The 20,535-nt window shown below is 42.6% G+C and overlaps 2 protein-coding genes across 2 annotated transcripts in view; both read left to right on the plus strand.

Annotated features, from left to right (window-relative positions):
* The first annotated feature begins 5,471 nt into the window (after positions 1-5,471).
* eif3ea (eukaryotic translation initiation factor 3, subunit E, a) lies at positions 5,472-7,986 on the plus strand. Its single transcript, XM_036129832.1, has 3 exons — positions 5,472-5,606; positions 5,980-6,114; positions 7,833-7,986. Exons 1-3 carry the CDS (start codon positions 5,505-5,507, stop codon positions 7,866-7,868), a joined length of 273 nt encoding a protein of 90 aa, XP_035985725.1. The 5' UTR covers positions 5,472-5,504; the 3' UTR covers positions 7,869-7,986.
* A 7,455-nt stretch (positions 7,987-15,441) lies between these two features.
* The window catches only part of rspo2 (R-spondin 2), a 70,420-nt gene continuing 65,326 nt past the window's right edge, over positions 15,442-20,535 (plus strand). Inside the window, exon 1 of the mRNA XM_012872878.3 lies at positions 15,442-16,458. Within this exon, the coding sequence (XP_012728332.1) occupies positions 16,359-16,458 (100 nt within the window). The 5' untranslated portion in view covers positions 15,442-16,358. The remainder of the gene's footprint in view (positions 16,459-20,535) is intronic.

Below are 20,535 nucleotides of genomic sequence, written 5' to 3' on the forward strand. Positions count from 1 at the left end.
TGGGAGGAAACCAGACCATGTTTGTTTTGATCACCACATCTGACCTGGACTTGACTGACATGTGCCCCAGTTACTTAAAGTATCAAGCAAAAACAGCCACACCACCCTGTGCTGCAATCATTGAATCATTGCTGGAAAATTGGAATCAGGGTCGTTCCTCCAACGTTCTCGGGTTACTTTGTTGTTTGGAAGTAAAAGAAAGTAGATGAAGGAATATATAATAGAGTTGAGACGCTTTTAACACCTTCATATCTTTATGTTCTTGTGTGATGCACCAATGCTATTATATTTAGACACAGAATTAAACCCCAGTCTTAGTAAAAAACAGTAAAGTCTTGGCGAGAAAACAGTAAAGCTCTGTCTAAGTTGCAAGTATTATTCAAGATACTCCCTTCATTTAGCTCAATCTCTGGTCCATCCAACTCTGTCAACTATCCCGTCCTTCCATCCCCATAGCATGATCCTGCCACCACCATATTTCCTCATAGGGAATTTATCTGCAAGGTTTAGTTTTTTACACCACAAATTGTTGTACACGTAGGTAGGTCAAGCTGTTTAAATTTGGTCTCATCTGACCAGAATCCCTTCTTCACATGTTGGCCATGTCACCTGCTTTGCTCTTTACAGCTCCAATATTACCTGTTATGGTTTCTTTTAACAATAGCTTTCCTGTTGCTGGTCTTCAGATTTATAGTTGTTCTAGTGAGAGATTCTCCCACCTGAGTTGTGAATCTCTGTAGCTTCTCCAGTTTCCAGAAGCATCTTGGCTGTTTCTCTGAATACAGCACTTGGTCTACGGTTTTTTAGAAGTACTGGATCTTATCACACTTTTAGGTTTTATTTGTGGGAAGAAAATCAAAAAGCCAGATATCCTTATCCTGCTACTAACCAATTTTACACTACATTTATTGATCAATGCCAGACATTCCAAATAAATCATATTGGAGTTTGTACATAAAATATAATTAGAGATGTAATATTTTATGTATTTAGGGGGGGAAAAAAAACTGAAAAGGCTAGGTTTCTTACTAAGCTGAAATTGATACCAATTTCGAGTGGAAAATATACCGAACATATGAGATAATTTGCTCAGAAATGGTCTTCTATAAAATTAGTTGGTGATGCTTTTGACATCTCCTGTCAGATCACTCCTATTGAAGAACTGCTGGTGATTCTGTTATTTCCTCTAGTTAATATCTTACTAGGAGCTATAAATAAGATATTTACTGTAAAATCAGTCTAAATCATTTTATTTCTCACCTGGGATGGAAGTAGTAACATTCTCTATAAAAAAGGGTCCCTCCATCATCAATGTCTTAGTCATGTTTTTCTCCTTTCAAACCTAGAGGTACGGTCCGGAACTACTTCAGTTCAGAGTGTAGGCCGTGTTTACTTCCTGGTTCCTCAGCCAATCATATGACAGTTCCCAGGGTTCCCAAAGCAGAGCGCTGCAATTTTTATTTTATTTTGCAAAAGAGCAGCACCCTGCAAACATGGAAGCCAGTAAGAAAAGCAGACCAGAAATGGAACCGAAGACAACATCATATACTTATCCTGTTGTTACCATTGTAAATGGCGGGACTCTGTGAAAGCATTGTGTACGTGTTGATCTGATTTTAGCCATAGGTGTCATTATTACTTATAGTTCCTTTTAGCTATTTTTGAGGCATGGAAATTTAAGTGTCACATTTCTATCTGTACATGTGTTCTCCATCACAACCTGAACACTTCTTCGAACTTGTCCGATTCCCAATAATGATCCATCGGTGCAATTATTGTCATGAGTCATTTTTCCTGCTTTTAAAGGGGGTGGAATTGTAATCAGCTGTTCAACATGCCGAGTGTTAGCGTAGTGTTGTTGTGACTGACAGATTCCTGAATCCGCTTCCATCTTCTGAGTTTCTCAGCTAGTCAGGGCCCTGCTCACACACGTCGCGTTTTTAAACTCGGTACCTGCCTTTCTCGCCCGCCTCTGTGGTGGACGTTGATGAGATGTGCACGGTTAGTTAGGGTTGGGGAAACCAACCCTTATTTGCCTCATTATGCTGAGGTAATGCAACTTATTTGTTGTTTATGCCCTTCCACAGACTGACATCACTTCCCTTTCTGTTTTCATGTGGTTTTTGCCACCATTTTAGCAACATTCATGGGTTAGAAAGTGGCAGGCTTTTATTAACTTTTCTTTTTTGAGCCTTAAGGGCAAGACGGTCATATTGTAAGTTCAAACTCCCAAATAAGAGTACTTTCCACTACAAGAATGTAGTGAATAAAACTCTTGAAGCGGGGGGGGGGGGGGAGTGGTCTTGAGAAGTGTTTTGAGTCTGGTAAGTTTTGAGTTTACACTGACTGAGTCTCACAAAGTGAGATTAATGGACCAGGAAGTGAAAATTAGTGGAGTAAATAGTTTTTATATTGGCCTTTATAACCTCTTATTATACAGAAAAAAATCCCACCCCCCGCTATACCTTATGACAGCCCTTCAGAGATCAGGTTTTTCAGCTGTGGTAGAGGCTGGACTTTGAGCAAGGCATACAATATAACGACTGCAACCTCATCTAAAGAGTCAAAGTGGCTGAGAATATTTATTGGGCCCCTTATATGAAATGTGGTGGAAAGGAAGGTGGTGGGGCGGGTCAGAGGATGAGGGCAGGAAACGTCGGGGGAGGGGGTCTAGATGAGGTATCAAGGGGGTCTAGTTATTTAGAAAGCCACAAGGGAGGCCAGCTGCAGTGGGGAAAGCCTTGGATCAAGAGGACCAGCGCCCCGCTACCTCGGCTCCCTCCTCTGTGACACATCCATATCGAGATGTTTGAGGGAGCTAGCCTGTGTCCACCCTGGCTTTTATCTAGGCGACAGTCACAGGTTGGAACAGGACTCATGACCAGCTTCAGCAGCCAGACGGAGTGTGTTTGACATGGACACAGGTACCTAAATGAAGGCTCACGGACATGGGGTAGTCCCAGCACCATTAATGGAGTAATTCCTGATAGTCTGTAAATCACGCTCCCATTAGTATAGGACCATTAGAGGTTCTTTTGGGTGTGCTTTGTGTTATAAACCTTGCCTGAAGCAAAACACATTGCGCCATTGTGAAAATGAAATGGTAACTATTTATTTACCGCTAACTGTGGAGCATTAATCATACATATTGTTACATTAACTAAAAGGTTTTTGGTTCTGTCAGATATTTTCTGCATGATTTATTGCAGCATATTCAGCTGAAGTGATTGTTTACAGTGATTTGATATTTCTTTTTTTGTAACAGCTGCACACAATGTCTCTGGGTTTATAAAAGTTCCCCGCAGGTTACCAACGTATGTTGTTCAGGCAAATGCCGGTATCGTTGTAAATTCAGGTGTTTACTTTAAAAGTGCCCGCTTTAAGACACCGCTGGCCCCATTGGATATTGCTGGAATATTCTAATGGCTCTCTGAGGCTGTATTACACTGATGGTGGGAGTCTGCTGTTATCCTCCACATGTTTAGCTTCACATGATGTTTTAATGTGCTTTTTAGTAGACGTCAGCTGTTCTTTACCCACTGAAGATACAGATTTATATTACTGGTCGTTTAGATTCTACTGTCACGCTACTATTAGCAACCCAGCAGCCAGACCCAGAAGCAAGTAAAAAAAAAAAAATTTGGGGTAATGGAATATTGTATGTTATATCAGTATCTGTGTGAGTTATCCTCTAAGTCTGTTTCTAATAATTCCAAAGCAAAAAGACATCTACTGTTTTATATGTTATTAGGCTAAATTTAAATATGTTAATGTTGATAAACCAGTCGTTGAATATTTTATTAAAAATCGTATAACTTCAGTACAATTCTGAAGTATCACTTCTTAGTCATTGGAATGGACCAATCTTTATTACAGGGATAAAATAATTAAAAAGATATGTACATGTTTCTCGGGACTAAAAAGTATTCGGGTGTTATAACTGACAGGGTCCTTATCGGGTAGGTGGGGAGAGCACAGGCAGAAACCCGTCACTTAGCCGTTCGTCAACGTAATAACATCTAGCGTTGGCTTATGTTGTCCGGGAGGTTTACATCTTTGATGGTGCACGTTTAAAGCTATGCTGACCTTCTATGTTGCTCTCAAACATCTGTCGTACTGTTAGCTTAGCACGTAGCACTGTAATGGTCATTAATTTCTGACGTCATCGTCTAATTTGCATATTTGTTCATTCGTGACCCAGGCTGTAGAAGAGCTTTTGCCAAAAAATAGTGATTAAATGTGTTTGGAACTGAAAATTACCTTTTTTATAAAATGATTTATGAATGTTAATACAATGCCTGAATCCACACCACGTGAAACAAACTGCACCAAAAAGACAGTTATTAGAGGCACACAAAGTGAACAAGGTGAATAAATGATTGTGTGTCAAATTCAGAGAATTATTTTAGTGCAACAGTTTTAAAGATAAAATAGACTACTATAAGGACTATATTTTTATGACGAGGCAGCAGCTGTGGTGTGCCTGTAAGACAGTGCTGAGGGAAGCAGGAACCCTCATAGCAGCTCTCGCTGCTGCTTCAATACAGTGATTCCTTAATGACTGGTGTTTTCGGTAAAGTCACTATTAAAATAAAGGTCTCTAAAAGTCGTTGTTGCTAGTCGCTTTTTGGGAAAAATTCTAGAGGTTAATGAAAGGTCGGTGGATATAGCAATAAAGATGCTAAATGGGCAACAGTAGACTGTCGTCTCTAGTTTTTCCTTCCCTCCTCAGAGCAGTGCATTATGGTGTGATAGCAGCTAGTTTTACAGCCAGACTGGAAGTAGAAGGCAGTATTGGATTTTCAAAAAAAAAAAAAAAACATATTGTTTCATGATACTTAAATTCAGGCTTTTCCTTGGTGTCTGTAAAAGTCTTGAATTTCTTTGCGGCTTACAATATAGACAGATTCCCCCCCCCCCCCCCCCCCCCCCCTCATGGCTTGATTGCACAACCGGCCATTAACACAAAAACGACGCTACAACGGTCAGTTCTATTTTGTATAGGCTCCGCTCTTTAAGGCTATCGTTAGTGGGTTTATCCCTCTTGTGCAGTGCAACACTGGCCACTAGCGCTATCCTTAAAGGGCCGCACCTATACTCACAGAATCTGGGGGTACAGTACGTAACCAACGTCCTACTACCCTGTTAGGCTGGGCAAACTTTCTTTGTACATTTGCTGGTTATTTGGGGTTAGAACCCGGGTCACCAGCAGCAATGTCTTAATATTAAATGAGATCGCCCCTACTGGAGTGTTAACAGGCATTAGAGAGTCTGTTTGAGGAAAATATGTTATGTTGACAAGATCTCCAAGACATAACCCTTTTTCCAGAGGTTAAAGTAGGTAAAAGGTCAAATCTAAGGAGTTTGTGTTCACTAACCTGTATGCTTTAAGTATTATGTTAGGTCATATCACATGATTTACTAATATGGCATCAACCTGTACAGTATATTGTTTTTCAAAGCAAGTTGAAGCTCCTCATCTCCTTGTCCTTCTCATCACCAGCATGCTGGCTGACAAACTGAACATGTCACCTGAGGAGGCTGAGAGATGGATTGTAAACCTCATCCGCAACGCCAGGCTGGATGCCAAGATCGACTCCAAACTGGTGAGGCTTTCTGTCCTTCTCCGTTGGTTCATTGCTTAAATCATGGATTTAGTTTTTTTTTTCTTTACAACTTTGAATCATGTTCTCTTCTGAAGTTATTGCTAAAACATCTGGACTGCTTTGCATTCCCTTTGTGAGGCTTTTTATGCTACCTGCATGTTGGGTTATACACGTCACAAAGGTTCTCTGTAATTATCAGAACATAGGCCAGTCCTCCTGAATGACCAGATGAATCATGCAGAGATGTCGACAGTGGAAATGAACAAGGACCATTTAACTTTAGCTTGGCATTTGTAGAATATCACATTAAAAACGCTGTGCGATCGTCTCGTTTTCAGGATTGTGTCTAATTTGTTTCGTTCTTCTGTGTCAGGGCCACGTTGTCATGGGAAACAACGCCATATCGCCTTACCAACAGGTGATTGAGAAAACCAAGAGCCTCTCGTTCCGCAGCCAAATGCTGGTTATGAACATTGAGAAAAAGCAGGCCGCTAGCAACAGAAACGAGGTGAGTAATGCTCTCACTGCACATTTAAACTCAGCACAAACACTCGCTTCCAGCCTGTCGCCGTAGGGCGCGCATAACTCCCATCAAATGGTCAGATTGAAGGTCAACGTGAACCGGGGCAGTTCAAAGAACCTGAAATGATCGGCTCAAAAGAACAAGGCTAAAGGATGTTGATGAACAGCCATCAACAAAAGCTCTCCTTACACGGAACGAGCCAGTAAGAGCAGGTTTAACAGAACTAATGCTTTCATCCTACCATTTCTCTTCAAAGGCCTAATGACAAGGTAGATTCCAAACAACCATAAAATGTGGCCTGGGCGCAGTGACTCAGCTCAGCAGTGTAAATGAGGAGGATGCCTTCGCTGGCTTTTGGTGAACATTACTCAAAGACTGCAGTTCCCAGCTCTTAAGACCTGCTGCAGATGGCTGGCCTAGGGTCCACAAATCCCTTTTAAGTCAGTTGGATTTTGACCCTGTGTGTTTTTATGACGCGTACCACTGCGCCGATGCTACGGCTTCTCAGAATTACCAGAAAATGATCATACTTTGAACCGGTGCAGCTGCTTTCGAGGTGCATTTCTTGAAGATTTACAGTGCCTTGCAGAAGAATTGGTACCCTTTGAATGTTTGTACATTGCAACAAAACACTAATAGTAGTGCATAAGTGATGTTAAAGGAAGAAAGTGTATTTTCAAGATGTTGAGGCACTAGCGGCCGTATTTGACAGTAATCAGACGGAGAGAATGGGGAAGACATGTAGCAAAGGTCTGAAGGTCAGGGAGTGAACCACAGATGGCTGCACCAAGGACCAGCCGCCTCCATGTGGGAGCTGTCCGCTCTATCGCTGTACCGCATATCACCAGTACAGGATTTAACTTTTTTTTTTAAATACAAATCTGAAAGTGTGACTTGCATTGGTATTGTTCTGTGAGATGTTCACCTTTGGAGATGCTTATAAGCCAAACCTGCTTAAAACGTCTCAACAAGGTTCTGCCCGACCTGTCTGCTCTGTTTCCCTGTTCTCAGTGATGCTGTTTGTTCACTAATGCTCTCTAGCAAGCCTCTGAGGCCTGGATTTATACCCAGATTAAGTTACTCAAAAGGTGGACTGTGTTACAGATTAGATTCCTGTTAACAAGAATAATGTCCAAATAAAATACATTGCAGTTTATGGTTACAGTGTAGCAAAATGTGGAAGAGTTCATGAGGTATGAACGCTTTTACAAGGCACTTTAGCCTCCATTAAAACCAGCAGCCTGGGTCACTCCTCTGACAGTGATGTTCCTGCTGAAAACTTCATGTTTACTTAGAAACTTCTCCTTCCTATTGTTTGAATATCTGCAGCCGGCTGCCTCTATAAACCGTTCTAGTTAAAGACGGGCGGCTTCATTACCAAGTTTTTGTAATTAGACAAAAGAGGCTGCAAACAACTTACAGAGCGCCACTACATCCTGTTGTCCCCAAGACGACAAATCACTTGCATATAGAGAACATTTAGTGCCTGCCATCTGGACCGACTGGGTCCTTGTCAGCCACCCAGCACTCACCAGCAGAACACACACACTCACATTTACTGGTTAACTGCTTGCATCTGTTTTTTTTTTTTCCTTTTTTTTCAGATTTACCACACTCTGCGACAAAAGATTGGTTTAGATCGACCCCAAGTATCAGCAAAAAGTCTAATTCTGTGTTTTCTTTTTTTTTTCTTTTTTCCCCAGACACCAAACTGGGCCGGTCAGGAAAGCGGATTTTAACTACCCGATGAAGACGGATCATCCGTTATCCCACACTTGTCTGCCAGAAAACGCTGTACTAGTCATGCTTTTGGTTCCAGTCATCACCAACTCAATAAAAGTGACCAGTAAAACCATTTTACTTGCCTTTTATTTCTGGATACTGCGAACAGACGCTGAGGTTTGAGCGGTCAGCGCTTTTCTATCAGTAACACTTGATGAAGTTTTAATGTGCACAGTGAGCCAGCGAGCGGGACGGTCCAGGCTGCCGCGTGTGATGCGGCTCGTGAGTGTGCAGTAATGATGAATGGCTGTTTAGTCTGTTGGGTTTTTTATGGTGTTTCGGTGGTTCCCTTCACCGTGGCAGGCGGCCTAGCTGAGTTGGAACGTCAGCTGAAGGAGGAGGGGGGGGGCAAACAGAGGTGACGTGCAGTTCCCCACGGTCACACACTCTGCCAGTCATCCTGTCCATCTGAGGACGCGGGGGAGCCATAAAGAACCATTAGCCAGACAGACACCGTCTTTTTAATGTCCCATCCAGCCCCCGCTGCTCTTTTCCTCTGCTTTTAACCTTCTTATAACTCACTTCTTCTTCTACCCCTCCCCACACACCTACTTTATTGCACTCGCTCACAAACGGCTTGTTATTCTTTCAGATACGCCTGTAATTTCCTTACGTGTAATTTAACAACTAAATAAGGATTTGATGTAAAATACACCTGCTCTTTAGGGTGGAATCAGAAGTCAGCAGAGGGCAGCGTGTCTTGCATCACCTGTGTGTATGCTTTCACCCACAAACGGACCCCGTGTGACTTTGTTCCGTCCAGAGGAGACAGAGGACAGACCGATAATTGGTGCCTTCCTCCTTTTATTTTTGTCCGTAATGCGTCACAGACCTGCTCGGTTGATAAACATGAGTGCGCTGTGGGCAAACGGGAGCAACACGAATACCTGCTCTGTCTGCCAGACAGCGGCTGAATGGATTCAGTCCGACTCGCCATGATAAGTGTAAGTATAAATGAACAAAGTTGTTACTCTTCTGAACCCTTTGCCTTAATGTTTTAGGTTCCAGAACAAAGGGCGCCTCCACCTGAAAGGGTTTAGCCAACACACTGAAGGCTTTTGGGCAAACTTTGTGTAAAACTGTACAAAAAGTGGCTGAATGACGGAATAGATTTTGTTTCGTTGGTAAACCCCGCTCTAAATTCCTGCAAAGAGGAGCTGTCATTTGTAGAATGACAGACACTACAAGAAATCAGCTCATTAAAATCGAGCCCGCCGGAAACTCAAAAATCCAACCGTTTTGCTGATCAGTGGACGCACCGATGTGGCGCCAGGTCGCACAGTTCCCCCCCACGCTCTTCGGTGTTGACGTTCTAACAGCAGGAAGAAGAATCAAAGTTGCCCGTTTTCACTACGAAGGTGGAAGCTTGTCTTTGAACATAGACGTGTTGGCTGACTCCTCAGGTTGCTGCAGCAGATGTTTAAACTTAAGCAACCTTGCTCGGATCTTTTCAGCGCTCAGCCTCTGCTACCCGACATGCTGGGTTTGGAAATGTTAACCTTTTTTACAGCTCGGGTGAAATGGGTGAAAACCTGTTTTACTGTGGCTGCTTTCTCACAACTGTGTTGTAGCGTCGCCTCAGCTCCAGATATAAATAATGACGTTTATGAAAACATATTTTTTGAATTGCTATTCATTTTGTATCTTAAATTAGGAATCAGCTAATATAGGATCGACAAGTCATCGCTTTAAAAAGCTTTGAATCGGCCCCAAATCTAATATTCCTGAGATGTTTTGGAGGTTAACCATCACATAGTTAATTTATTTAAAAAAAAAAAAAACAGGGCGGCCAATCTTCCAGGCTGACAATTATTTATTTGGCTTACAGGTTTTTTTTTTTTCTTTTCCTTTCCTGTTGTGAAATTTGTAGACCTGGGGTCTGAAATTACAGTTTCTTCAGTTCTTTGTACCAGTTTTCTGAACTGGAGGAAAAGCCATGGCTTCTTTCTCCTATGCCTCCATAGATGTGGTGCTGGAGCCGTTTTGAGTGACTTGCATGTGAGACGTTTACAGATTTTACACACAGCCTTCAAACATCAGTATTACTGAGACCTGCTGGTTGCCACCCATCGCTCGCTAGGTTACAGCTTATTGACGTCTTGCTGTTAATACAGCGGCACACAGACTGGAGAACTTTGGGGTCTGTAAGGATATTGGCTGATATACTTTTTTAGATTTCAAAAGTGGCTAAAGTCAAAATTTCCTATTTAATGTTTTTTTTTTTTTTTAAACAAATAGCTATAATTTCAGGGAAAGCCACATGATTTCAGTTGAGCAATTTTTCCTGCTGTTTGAAGCCCATCTTTCACTTTTCAACAATCCCACCAATAAATGCTTGGTATGCTGCTCACTTCCTGACCCTCTGGTGTTTGGTGAATACCTATAGCTAGGGAATTAGCTGTTTTGTTTCCGAAGTAAAGTACTGCTGTCATCAAGTCTTGGTGTTCTTGGAACAGATAGAACTTCAATCACTCAAACCAGAAAGAATAAAGCAGAAATCTCTCAAAGCCTCTGACACAGTGGGATATTTCACTTATTCTACTGGTCTGCTATGGTTTTCTCTGGCGCCCTGCCTGACCTGACCCGTGGTGACCAAACAGTCAACCAGACTAGTTGAATTAAGTTTAGATTGAAACTGTTCGGTCGTTAGCACCATTTGTGGTTTTATTTGAAAGTTGTTGGTAATGAATTCCTTATCTTTATTAGACAGATATGTCACAGTCAGTGTTTAGAAACAAAGACATCTTTGCAGTAGGAAATTAAAAAGGATATAATATCAAAATCTGCTTTAATCACCAAGTTTGTGCACACACAGAAGGAATTTGACATTGGTTCCACTTTGCTCTCATTGAAGACACTATAGCATAGATATATAAAAAGGGAAATTCTCTCTATCTCAGACTGACTGCCTAAGGGGAAGAAACTGTCTCTGAGGCGGCTGTTTTTTGTAAATAAAACCAGCGCTGACCCGATGGTTGCAGCCTGAACGGTGTGTGTCCAGGATGTGTGGGGTCTGCAGAGATACTGGCTGCTTTTTTTTTTTCTTATCCTAGACCTGTACAAGTCCTAGATGGAGGGAAGTTCAGCCCCAACGATCAGCCATGCAGTCCTAATTGTCCATCGTAGTGTGGAGCAGTCCCGTTTTGTGGATGTGCACCAAACCGACTGAATAATAGCCTCGTAGAAGATGGCTCACAGCTCCTGTGGAAGTTTAATGGTTTTAAGTAAAAGTCCATGAATGTTTGTGGTCCAGTTACTAGGAAATTACAAATAAAACAAAACAATTAATGAAAGAGATATGTTGTGTTTTATCTAAGGTTTTCCATTTCAATAACTTTTTTTTTTCTTTGTCAGGGAAAAGCTCATCCTAAAAAATGTTTTAGTGAGCATCAGCCACCTCTGCTGACGGGCCAGAGTTGTATCATTCTTCAATTGCGGTCTGGTGCTCCACAAAATCGACGCAGCAGCCTTGACTAACCCCTGGGCTGCACTTTAGACACCCCTGCTTTAATGGTTTTAACTCGAATTTGTGCAAGTCGATGCCAAAAAAATACAAAACATGTAAATTCCCAAACACTTCCAGACCAATTTCTAAGATGCTGCCTTAAAAGATAGATCACATTTGCCGTACCCAGGCCCGTGGACAACATTTCAGGCCGCAACATAATTATATTTGGCCTGCGAGACCATTCCAGATGTTTTTTTTAAGAGCTGGCCTGCCGGTAGACGGCACATCCACAGCTAATGTTACGCATCCCAGAATCCTCTGCTGGTGCCTTGGCGTGTCAATCAGGACCCACGATTCACCTTCCTTTGTCAGCATTCATTAGCAAACTTCATGCTGCCACTAGTCACACAGGGTCACCAAACCAAACGTGGAAAACGGACATTTTCTGTACAGGTGGGACAGATTATCTGTTTATGAACAGAAAGGTAGCTGTAACCAAAGAACATGGCGTATGTTTCAACAAATAAATGGGTAGGCCTGAATTTTTTTTTGAATTGGGTATGAATTTTCCTTTTGGGGTATTTTGCTCCTGGCCGACTGATCTGATGAGTTAATTTAACTGTTTTTTTTTGTACAAGTTCTGCTTTCTGTGATATCTGTTCTGTGGGCCTAACACGTCAAATGGCCTTCATCGCCAGATAAAGAACGGTTCCCAGCAGGACCTCGATCTGCGTTGTGATAATCTTTTATGCACGGGCTGCAGCGGCCTGTCTTTATTTCAAAATGTCATGTTGGCTTTATTTCTGAATCCCTGACATTTCAGACACTGACTTTTACGTGGCCTGGGCTTCTTTTTCGCCGCTTCTTTCTTTTCTTTTGTTCGAGAAAACTATGAGAAAACCCACAACGAAGCCCGTCCAGCCGTGGGTCCCCGATGAGCAAGAGCGCACGGCGGCTCCCCTCATTGCCGTTATGGCGCTGAGGGCTCCGAGCCAGACCATCCAAATGCTGACGTCACCTCCACTTGTGTGCACTGCAACAAGCAAAGGAGGGGAGGGCAGAGTGATAGGTTTACCGGCCCCCTTTTCTCCGTGACACATCATGAAAATAAAAGTGCCAGAGGGCCTAAATTATCGCATTCACCTTAACCGTGCACTCTCGCATGTTGTTGTAGAGAGGAATCCAAACCAGCAGCAGAGCCTGTGGCTGTAACAGCCGTGCCGACCGCAGTGTCTGTCACTGCTCTCTGGACGGACAAATAAACAAAGGCAGCACAAAGGTCACCAAAGGTTTCAGAAAGCCTTTTTTTTTTTTTTTTTTTTTTCAAAAACAAAGATCTTCCCCTCAGAGTAGATTTTACTACCAAAGGCTTTCTTCCCACTGGTTTCTCTGCCCTTTTAAACTGTAAAACCAGCATGTAAATTAAAGTCAGGAGACCTTTTGTCATGTCACTTACACAGAAAGTTGAGAATGAGAACTTGTTTTTTTTTTTTTTTTCTTTCTTGGGCAATGTTGCTTTCACATTATAAAATATTTCCCTAAATAACTAAAAGATTAAGTGCCACACCTAGTGGCTGAAAGGAGTAGAACATTGGCTTGCTCGCATTCCAAGATGGATGAGAGATAATATATTCCCACAAATGAACTCTGCAGCATCGGTTGGTCACGACCTGATTTCCACCATTTTCACACCGACGCTTTTATTGCGCTTTGCTGCCAGGGTTCCGTCTCTCAGGGAAGGTAAGGCAGGCCTGAGTAAAGGAGAGGATGACCACCTGGTGATGAGGGGGACATCATCATTTCGTAGCACTTTTGCATCCTCCACAAATAAATACAAAGATTATTTTAATTTTTTTTAACATGTGTTTTGGCCGCTCAATAAACGAGGCAGCGGGTCTGGCTGCCTGGCAGTGTCGGAGCAGATTAGCCCCGCAAAAAGGCTGAGAATGGGTTATTCCCCCTGTTGACCAACTGGACTTAAGGAATTAATGCTACAGCAGACCACAGCAGGTTCAGGCAGCAGAAGAAAAGATGGAACAGTTCTAAAGAGCCAGCAGCGGTGAGGGGGAGAGGAAAAAGGGGGAAAATGGGTTGGAGAACCAGGGAAGAGGCCTCAGAACAACACTGACAAATGAGAAGAAAAAAGGACTGATGGAGGGGTTGCAAAAAAAAAATGGAAGTGTGAAGAGATATGTCAAACTTCTATCCCAACATGGATGAGAAATGAATATTTAATCAGGTGGAATTATAATTAATTTAGAGCAGTGGTTTTCACACTTCAGCTTCTGACCCCAAAATAGACTTGTTAATGGAGTGTGTGCACACTACTCAAGGCAGTTAAATAATGGTAACCAATACATGGTTAATCTATTTTCAAAGTTTATTTTTTCTTTTAAAAGATTATATACCTGTATCATAAATATATCGGGCTTTTTTTAATGTACTTTTTTCGTAAAGCACTTTTTGATCCCACAGATTGATTTGCAAATCCCACCCCAGTGGGGTCCCAACCCCGACTCAGACGCCCAAGCTCCAACGTTGTAATTCTGTTTACAAAGAGCGAACATTTAAATCTGAGTTGATCATTTTTAAATATAACATTCAAAAGAATCATTTCTGCAACTGCTCTCTGGGCTGGAGCCACATTTCACGTGCAATGCATCTGCAAATTTATGACAGATGTGTTTGAGCTGTTTTTCTGAACCAAAGCGATAAATGCTCACAAAAATATTGGAAAGCTAATGTAAAGCTTTATCTGATCTTATATCATTTTTGTTCTGATATCTGTTTGGGCTAATGAACTCTTAAGCAATATAACCCTGAGCCCTGATCAAACCAAAAATAGCAGAGCAACCTCCTGCTAATCGATAAAATTTCCAGTACATAATTTTCCACACAAATGGCTAGGAGTAGTTTGATGCTTTTGATTTTCTAAATAATTTTAGGGTCAGGCAAGATTTAGTGAATTTAATCTTTGGCTCATTAACAATATTTAGTGATTTTCTATACAAAACACAATTTAGAAAATGACAATTTAGAAGCAACACTCTTGGTAATGTTATGGTTGGTGAGTGATTAAAGTAGTAGTTTGGATGTTTTAAAGTGAGGTTGTTGACCTTATTTTCATTAGCAGATCTCTTACCTGCAGCAAAACCATATTGCATCACAGGGAATTTGTGGAAAAGAGCGACGAGAGGCTAAATGCTAGTCGGACTTGAGCTGATTTCAGCATTTTCAAACCACTCAGAGGAAAAAAATGTCCATTCAACACAAACTATAATAGTCTAATATGGCTAATATTAGCTTTGCCATTTTTTTTTCCTTTTCTCCCAGACAATGTCAGTATTACTGCGGGAAAGTTGCGCTAGTGGAGGCTTCCGGGATGTCAGAGTAATGGTCAGCTGATCGAACAGGCTAACTTCCAAACAACTACAAGACCCGGAACAGGCGCAGACCATCTTCAGTATCGTTGCACAAAGTCTGATAGATTACTCCACTTTTGATGGAGCTGGAACAGACCGGTGGGTTACCTGTGATGAGGCAGGATCATACGGCTGGCAGCCTTCACGAACATATTAATGAAGTAACACAGAAGTCGTACAGCTGAGAAGAGATTTTCTTGCAGAAGCAAGCTATAGTTGTTTGATGTCCACTAATATAGAATGGCGTCCCATGGATACGAGCATTCTGATGTTGTGCTTAAAAGGCTTAATTCAGCTAAAATGAGGTTCAGTCTCACAAGCTGCCAGCCACACACGTGTTTTCTTTTCCAAACACTCACAGCAACCTAACTTCTATCAAGATCGTAAATTCCCCTTCACAAGTGGGCTCCCCTAAATCCCACTCTGCTCAGGGCCCTAAAAATGATTGGCCTGCCTCTGCTCGGCCCACGATATTGAGCTGGTCTAAAATCCGCAGCCGGCAAGAAAGGAAATCATCTCAGAAATAACAAGGGAACTTTTTTTTTCCTTTCCATTCTTAATTATCCTCCAACTTTTCACGCTCACTAGGACCCTGGGGCAACCTCGAACCGGCCAAGTGTGGCTGGCTGGCTGGATGGATGGGTGGGTGTGTGGATGGTTTTGGGGGCAGCGGCGGGGCTGATGAACAGAATACCCTCCTCGACATCTTAAATAAGAGGCTGGAAGCTGGAAATTTCCGCACGTGACAGCGACACGCCGCTATATGAGGAAACCGGCTGAGAGCATCAGGACCATTCAGTCAGCGGCGCGCAGGACGCACACTCCAACTCCAACACGTTTAGAGCGAAGCGGCACGCCGAGAACGGGGCAGACTGAACGAGGTTGAAAACCTCAGGTTAAAGCCTGTCCAAGACATAAAGAGAGCTCGAGGGAAAAAAAAGAAGAACCAACCCTCCCTCCCATTCACCACCTTTTTTTTCTTCTTCTTCTTTCCTTCTCGGACCTCCACTCTCAAGACGCGAGTTCCTTACAGTCATTTAGTGAGAGAGAGAGAGAGAGGGATGCTGCGTGTTGCTGAGCCGCACTTGCACTCAGACGGAACCTAGAAGCGGAATTACACTTCATCTTTTCTTGAGAAGCGAACCAGGGGTGACCGTGGCTGCTGTTACGCACCGTTCCGTGCCCAGTTTTTAGGGGTTACAAGGGGGGCAGCTCGGGGAGGATCTGGACATTAACACACAGAAGAATCTCTGCTTTCATCTTTCACGATCACGGGAAGGTGTTGATTTCGTTACTCTCTCTTATCACACCTCTGTTTAGCGCTCCTCCACGGACACATTAACAGGAGAATCACCAGCGCGCTTTAAAAAAAAAAAAATGCTTCCAGCCGAAGACGTGATGCCATGTCGCGTCTCCACTGACGTTTGACACATTCAAGGATCAGCTAAAAGAAACGGGACAAATTGGACAAAAACAAAAGATAGAGAACTTCTCTTAAGCCAAGCCGGTGGGCTCTCTTTTTTTCTTCTTTTCTCCTTTTCTTTATTGGACTCCGAGCAAACCAGACCGCCGTCCAGATGCAGTTTCGACTCTTCTCATTTGCCCTGATCGTCTTGAACTGTATGGAGTACAGCAACTGTCAGGCGCCGTCGCACCGCTGGAGGAGAAACAAGAGAGGTAACCCGGAGTTCAAAGCTTGGTGTTTTAGATCTGCGTTAAGCAGAGTGACATTTACAGATTGTGCATGACAGACAGTGATATTCTAGTACAGTCAGAACATTATAGAGGATCTCTGGAACGCTGCGCGTAAAACGACTGGGGGGGAAAAAAGCCATCAAAAATGATAGGTGAGAGCTGTCGGTCCAGAACTCTCCAGAAATTCTCCATCAGGCAAACAAAGTCCGAGCTGCACCAGGCTTTCAGCATATCATTATCCGTGCGAATCAATGTAAAACATTTTTTTTACGTCACTTAACAATTTTAGAGCTAATTATTGGTGCGTAAAATACGCGCGATTACGCGCGTTCTCTAAAATGAGTAAAACGTGTTTCGTCTTTGGTTTACCAATCCAACAAGCAGTTTTGTTTTGTCTTTTTCTTTTGTCATTAGACGCTTTCTGTCGTAGTTTACATATAAAACGTAAAAATCAGTTGCTGATCGGGTCCATCCAAAATGAATTGATGTAGATTCCCAAACCCAAAACTTCGAAATTGCACATCTCCCATCCAGCTTTACCCCTAAGCCGGTTTTAATTGATCTTATAACCACTTTAAACAGTTGGTCGGAAACCTGCATAACAATCGCTCAGCGGAGGCGCTGGAGTCGAGCCGGGGGGATCAGTCCCTCTGTAAACAGCAGTCTGTGCTGCGAATGAATGAGGAGACATTCGGATTAGGAAAAGTGCCCCCAACCCTGGCCCCCCCTCAAACTCATACCCGTGACATAACCCATAACCCATCGCCGGGATCAGAACAGCATACGGAGTTGGGACAGGGAAGGGGGAAAAGTCACCGGAGAGTGAAGAAGGGAGGTTGGGGACTTGTAAATACTGAGGCAATCGCCAATTTAATCATATGCGCTGCGTGCCAGGGGGAACCTCCACACTCTGCGAGCCCTCCGCTGCCCATCTGCAAATAATCAGGGCAATCACTGCGGGGTACTGGCGCACATGCGGTTCTCAGCTCCTCTGTGTTTCTTTCTCTGTGCGCTGTGTGAGCTGGCGTGCAGGAGACGGCATGTCACGGTCTTTTTTTTTTTTTTTTTCAAAGAGCTTTTCAGAAGAAGAAGAAAAAAAAAAGCAGGGTATGGTCAAGCATATTTGTGTTTTGGGGAGTCTTTAACTGCGTGGGGTGTGTGAGGGAGAGGGCAGAAGGAAGAGGTGGTAGGGATGAGATCAAGAGGTTAACTTTCACAGTTGACCTCAAGAACAGCTTTCATTTGCGTGCAACAAGCTTAGAAAAAGAGATGCTCCACTTGTCAAAGTGATCCCACTGCCAGAGTGTATAGTAGAGCCGGAACAAAGTTGCATGATGCCCTGATAAGCGTTTCTCTTAGGTGGCCACCTTCTGTGAAGCCCACTACTGCTGACCTCTGTTTTGTGTCGTTCCTGATCGATTATAGATTTATAAATTATTCATTAAACTTCCTTTGGAGTCTATACCTGTAACATGACTGAACATGATTAATCTGTCCCTGAATTTTGCCATTGCAAACATTTTCAAAACCGCCAGCGTCGTCCTTCTCGTTAGCAGAGCAGACGTTTGGTGGCCTTTTCAGCCAGCTTGGTGGCAGGGTGCAGCAACAAGGAGAGAAGGGGCAGCGTGGTGCAACTCAGTGCTCCCTCTGGGTTCTCCTGGAGAACCCTCTGGTCACTCTGGGACTTTCTGTGGTAACTCATCAAAAATGCCTTTAAACTGCGGGAGCAGTGTGAGAATGTATTGGTTTTAAAACCTCGATGCCCGTAACTGTTGAAAGTATATGTATGAGTTTGCACTCAGACCTGCACCTACAAAGTTACCATTCAAACTTCAAAATTTTCAGTATTTGCTACTTTTCTTTTTTTCTCTTATAATGGTCATTTTTTTAACAAATAATGTGTAAAAATAAATCTATTGCCATGCAAAGCTTGAACTTGAATGTCCAGCCTCCAAGCTCTCTGTGACAGCTTCATATGCAGCCTTTGTGGCTTGCACAGGGAACCATCCCAGCCGGCCTCGGATTCTGTCTGAGCACATTCCTCTCCCTACGGCTTGACAGTTTCTGGCCTCGCAAATCACATCCTGCGCAACTTAGCAAACGTCTTATTTCATTTGCATGGAAGAGAGCGTTTTTGTCATTGATATGCCGTGCTCACGTCGCCACACTGCTCTGAGGTGTAAGGGATAGAGATGCCAGCGTAATTAGGGGGAGGGGAGGGGAGGGGGTGGGGTCGAAGCGTAAAATAGACAGTTTTGTATGACTTCAGCGCAGACCAGATTGGGATCTCTGTGCGGTTTCCTGGCTGGTGTTGTCTCACTTGCACACAGCATGGCATGACCCAACAACCCATTTGGCTGCTGTAACCATACACATCCATCTTTTTCAAATGCAAACCAGATGACGAAACATATTAAATTTACACCTCCTTAGCTCTTATCCTGCCCACTAGAAACAGGAAAACGATGCCAATGAGCCCTACTATGATATCATAGCAAGACACAGGGGGATTACTTTTCATTTTTATTCTCGGGCTAATGATGCCACCTGCTGACTACATAAAATCAGGCTGAGTACCAGGCGGCCCTGCCTGAAGGGACAGAGAATCACAGCGGGGCCCTAAGATGTTTAAACAGGTAATGAATAGGTAACGGCGGTCGTGAGTGGTGAAAAGTTGCCATGTGATACGGTTAACCCTTCCGCTTCTACACAGAAATCCCGAATCTAAATTCCCAGCAGGCCCCGGCGTGTTTCCAGATCATATTCAGCTGTGTAATCTGTAACTGTGCTGTGTTTCCAGATGTTTGTGAAGGACAAAAGAGACTGCATAAAACCAGTGGTGAGGGAGTGAGTCCAGGGAGGCATAACATCTCGCAGGGTTGTAGTTGGTCTGTTTTTTATGCAAAAAGAACGGAAAAGGGAAGAAAAACAATTGTAGAAATTAGTTTTAATTTATTGCTTACAAATCCATACAGCCAGCAGAGAATAGTAAAATCTGTGTCCTGAAACACAGCCCCTTTTTAAAGCTTGACTCTTCTTGTTTTGAGTTTGAGAGTAAAGTGCTAATGTAAAGCGTGGCAGTTTAAAGCGTAGTTAAGGACTTTAGATGAGACTTTGTTAAAATAATTCATATTTAGCTTGAGAAAAGAAAGAACACCTAGTAATGTATAATATTTTAATTTACAGACATTTCTGATGAGAAAATGTATACATATATATATATATATATATATATATATATATATATATATATATATATATATATATATATAAAAGGACCTTTCTAATTGTGACCAATTCCTTCATCAGAAAGTCAGTGTGGCGATCACCGCTATAACAAGCTTTTCCTAGTATAATTTTAAAAGGATATTTGAGAAGTTTTGAAGAGAAGTTCTGTTAAAAGACCATAAGAAGTTAACTAAGTGAAGAAGTTATCTTGCCTGCAATTGGTGACTCTTATGCTTTTGTATGAATCCAATTAATTTGGTTGTGGAGGGTGAAGCTATTAATTAGCTTGAGAGGTAATAGATCGAAGCCGGCTTCTAAAACAGTTTCAGTCTCAGAACTCGCCCGCTAGCTTAGCTCAGAAGCAGATGCTAACATTAGCAGCCAACGGTTAACCAGTTGCTGTATTCTCATGGTGCTTACAGATGTCTTGTATCTGGTTCCTGTTTCTTTTTTTTCTTCTTTTATACAAAAATCCACCCGACAAATATGATGTAAAAGCAGTGGCTGGTTTGTTCTGGGCTTTTGTAACTGAGTGTTGTACACTGGTCTAAGGTATGGTGTTCATTAGCCAACTGTATCATACCGTTAGATAGACAACACCTCCATAACTACTTTCTTTCTTACTTCAAAATAAGAGTAGCAAATGGAAACTTTCAGTCACTCACCCCTCCACAACAATAGCTAGGACTCAAACAGCAGCTAGACTGCGTTTTGTTAGACAGATTTCACTTTGTCAAGATATGTTGTGAAACTTTAATATTAAGAGATGTTGTAGCACAAAATCTCTTGACATCCATTACTTTCATAGCCTGACAGAAAAGTAAGGCAGTG

Source organism: Fundulus heteroclitus, chromosome 3 (genome assembly GCF_011125445.2).
Source record: "Fundulus heteroclitus isolate FHET01 chromosome 3, MU-UCD_Fhet_4.1, whole genome shotgun sequence".
NCBI lineage: Eukaryota > Metazoa > Chordata > Actinopteri > Cyprinodontiformes > Fundulidae > Fundulus > Fundulus heteroclitus.

Coding starts and splice junctions, on each gene's coding strand:
- eif3ea (XM_036129832.1), top strand. CDS start 5,505: ATGCTGGCTGACAAACTGAACATGTCACCTGAGGAGGCTGAGAGATGG. Junction 5,607..5,979: donor CCAAGATCGACTCCAAACTG/GTGAGGCTTTCT, acceptor CTTCTGTGTCAG/GGCCACGTTGTCATGGGAAA. Junction 6,115..7,832: donor CCGCTAGCAACAGAAACGAG/GTGAGTAATGCT, acceptor TTTTTTCCCCAG/ACACCAAACTGGGCCGGTCA.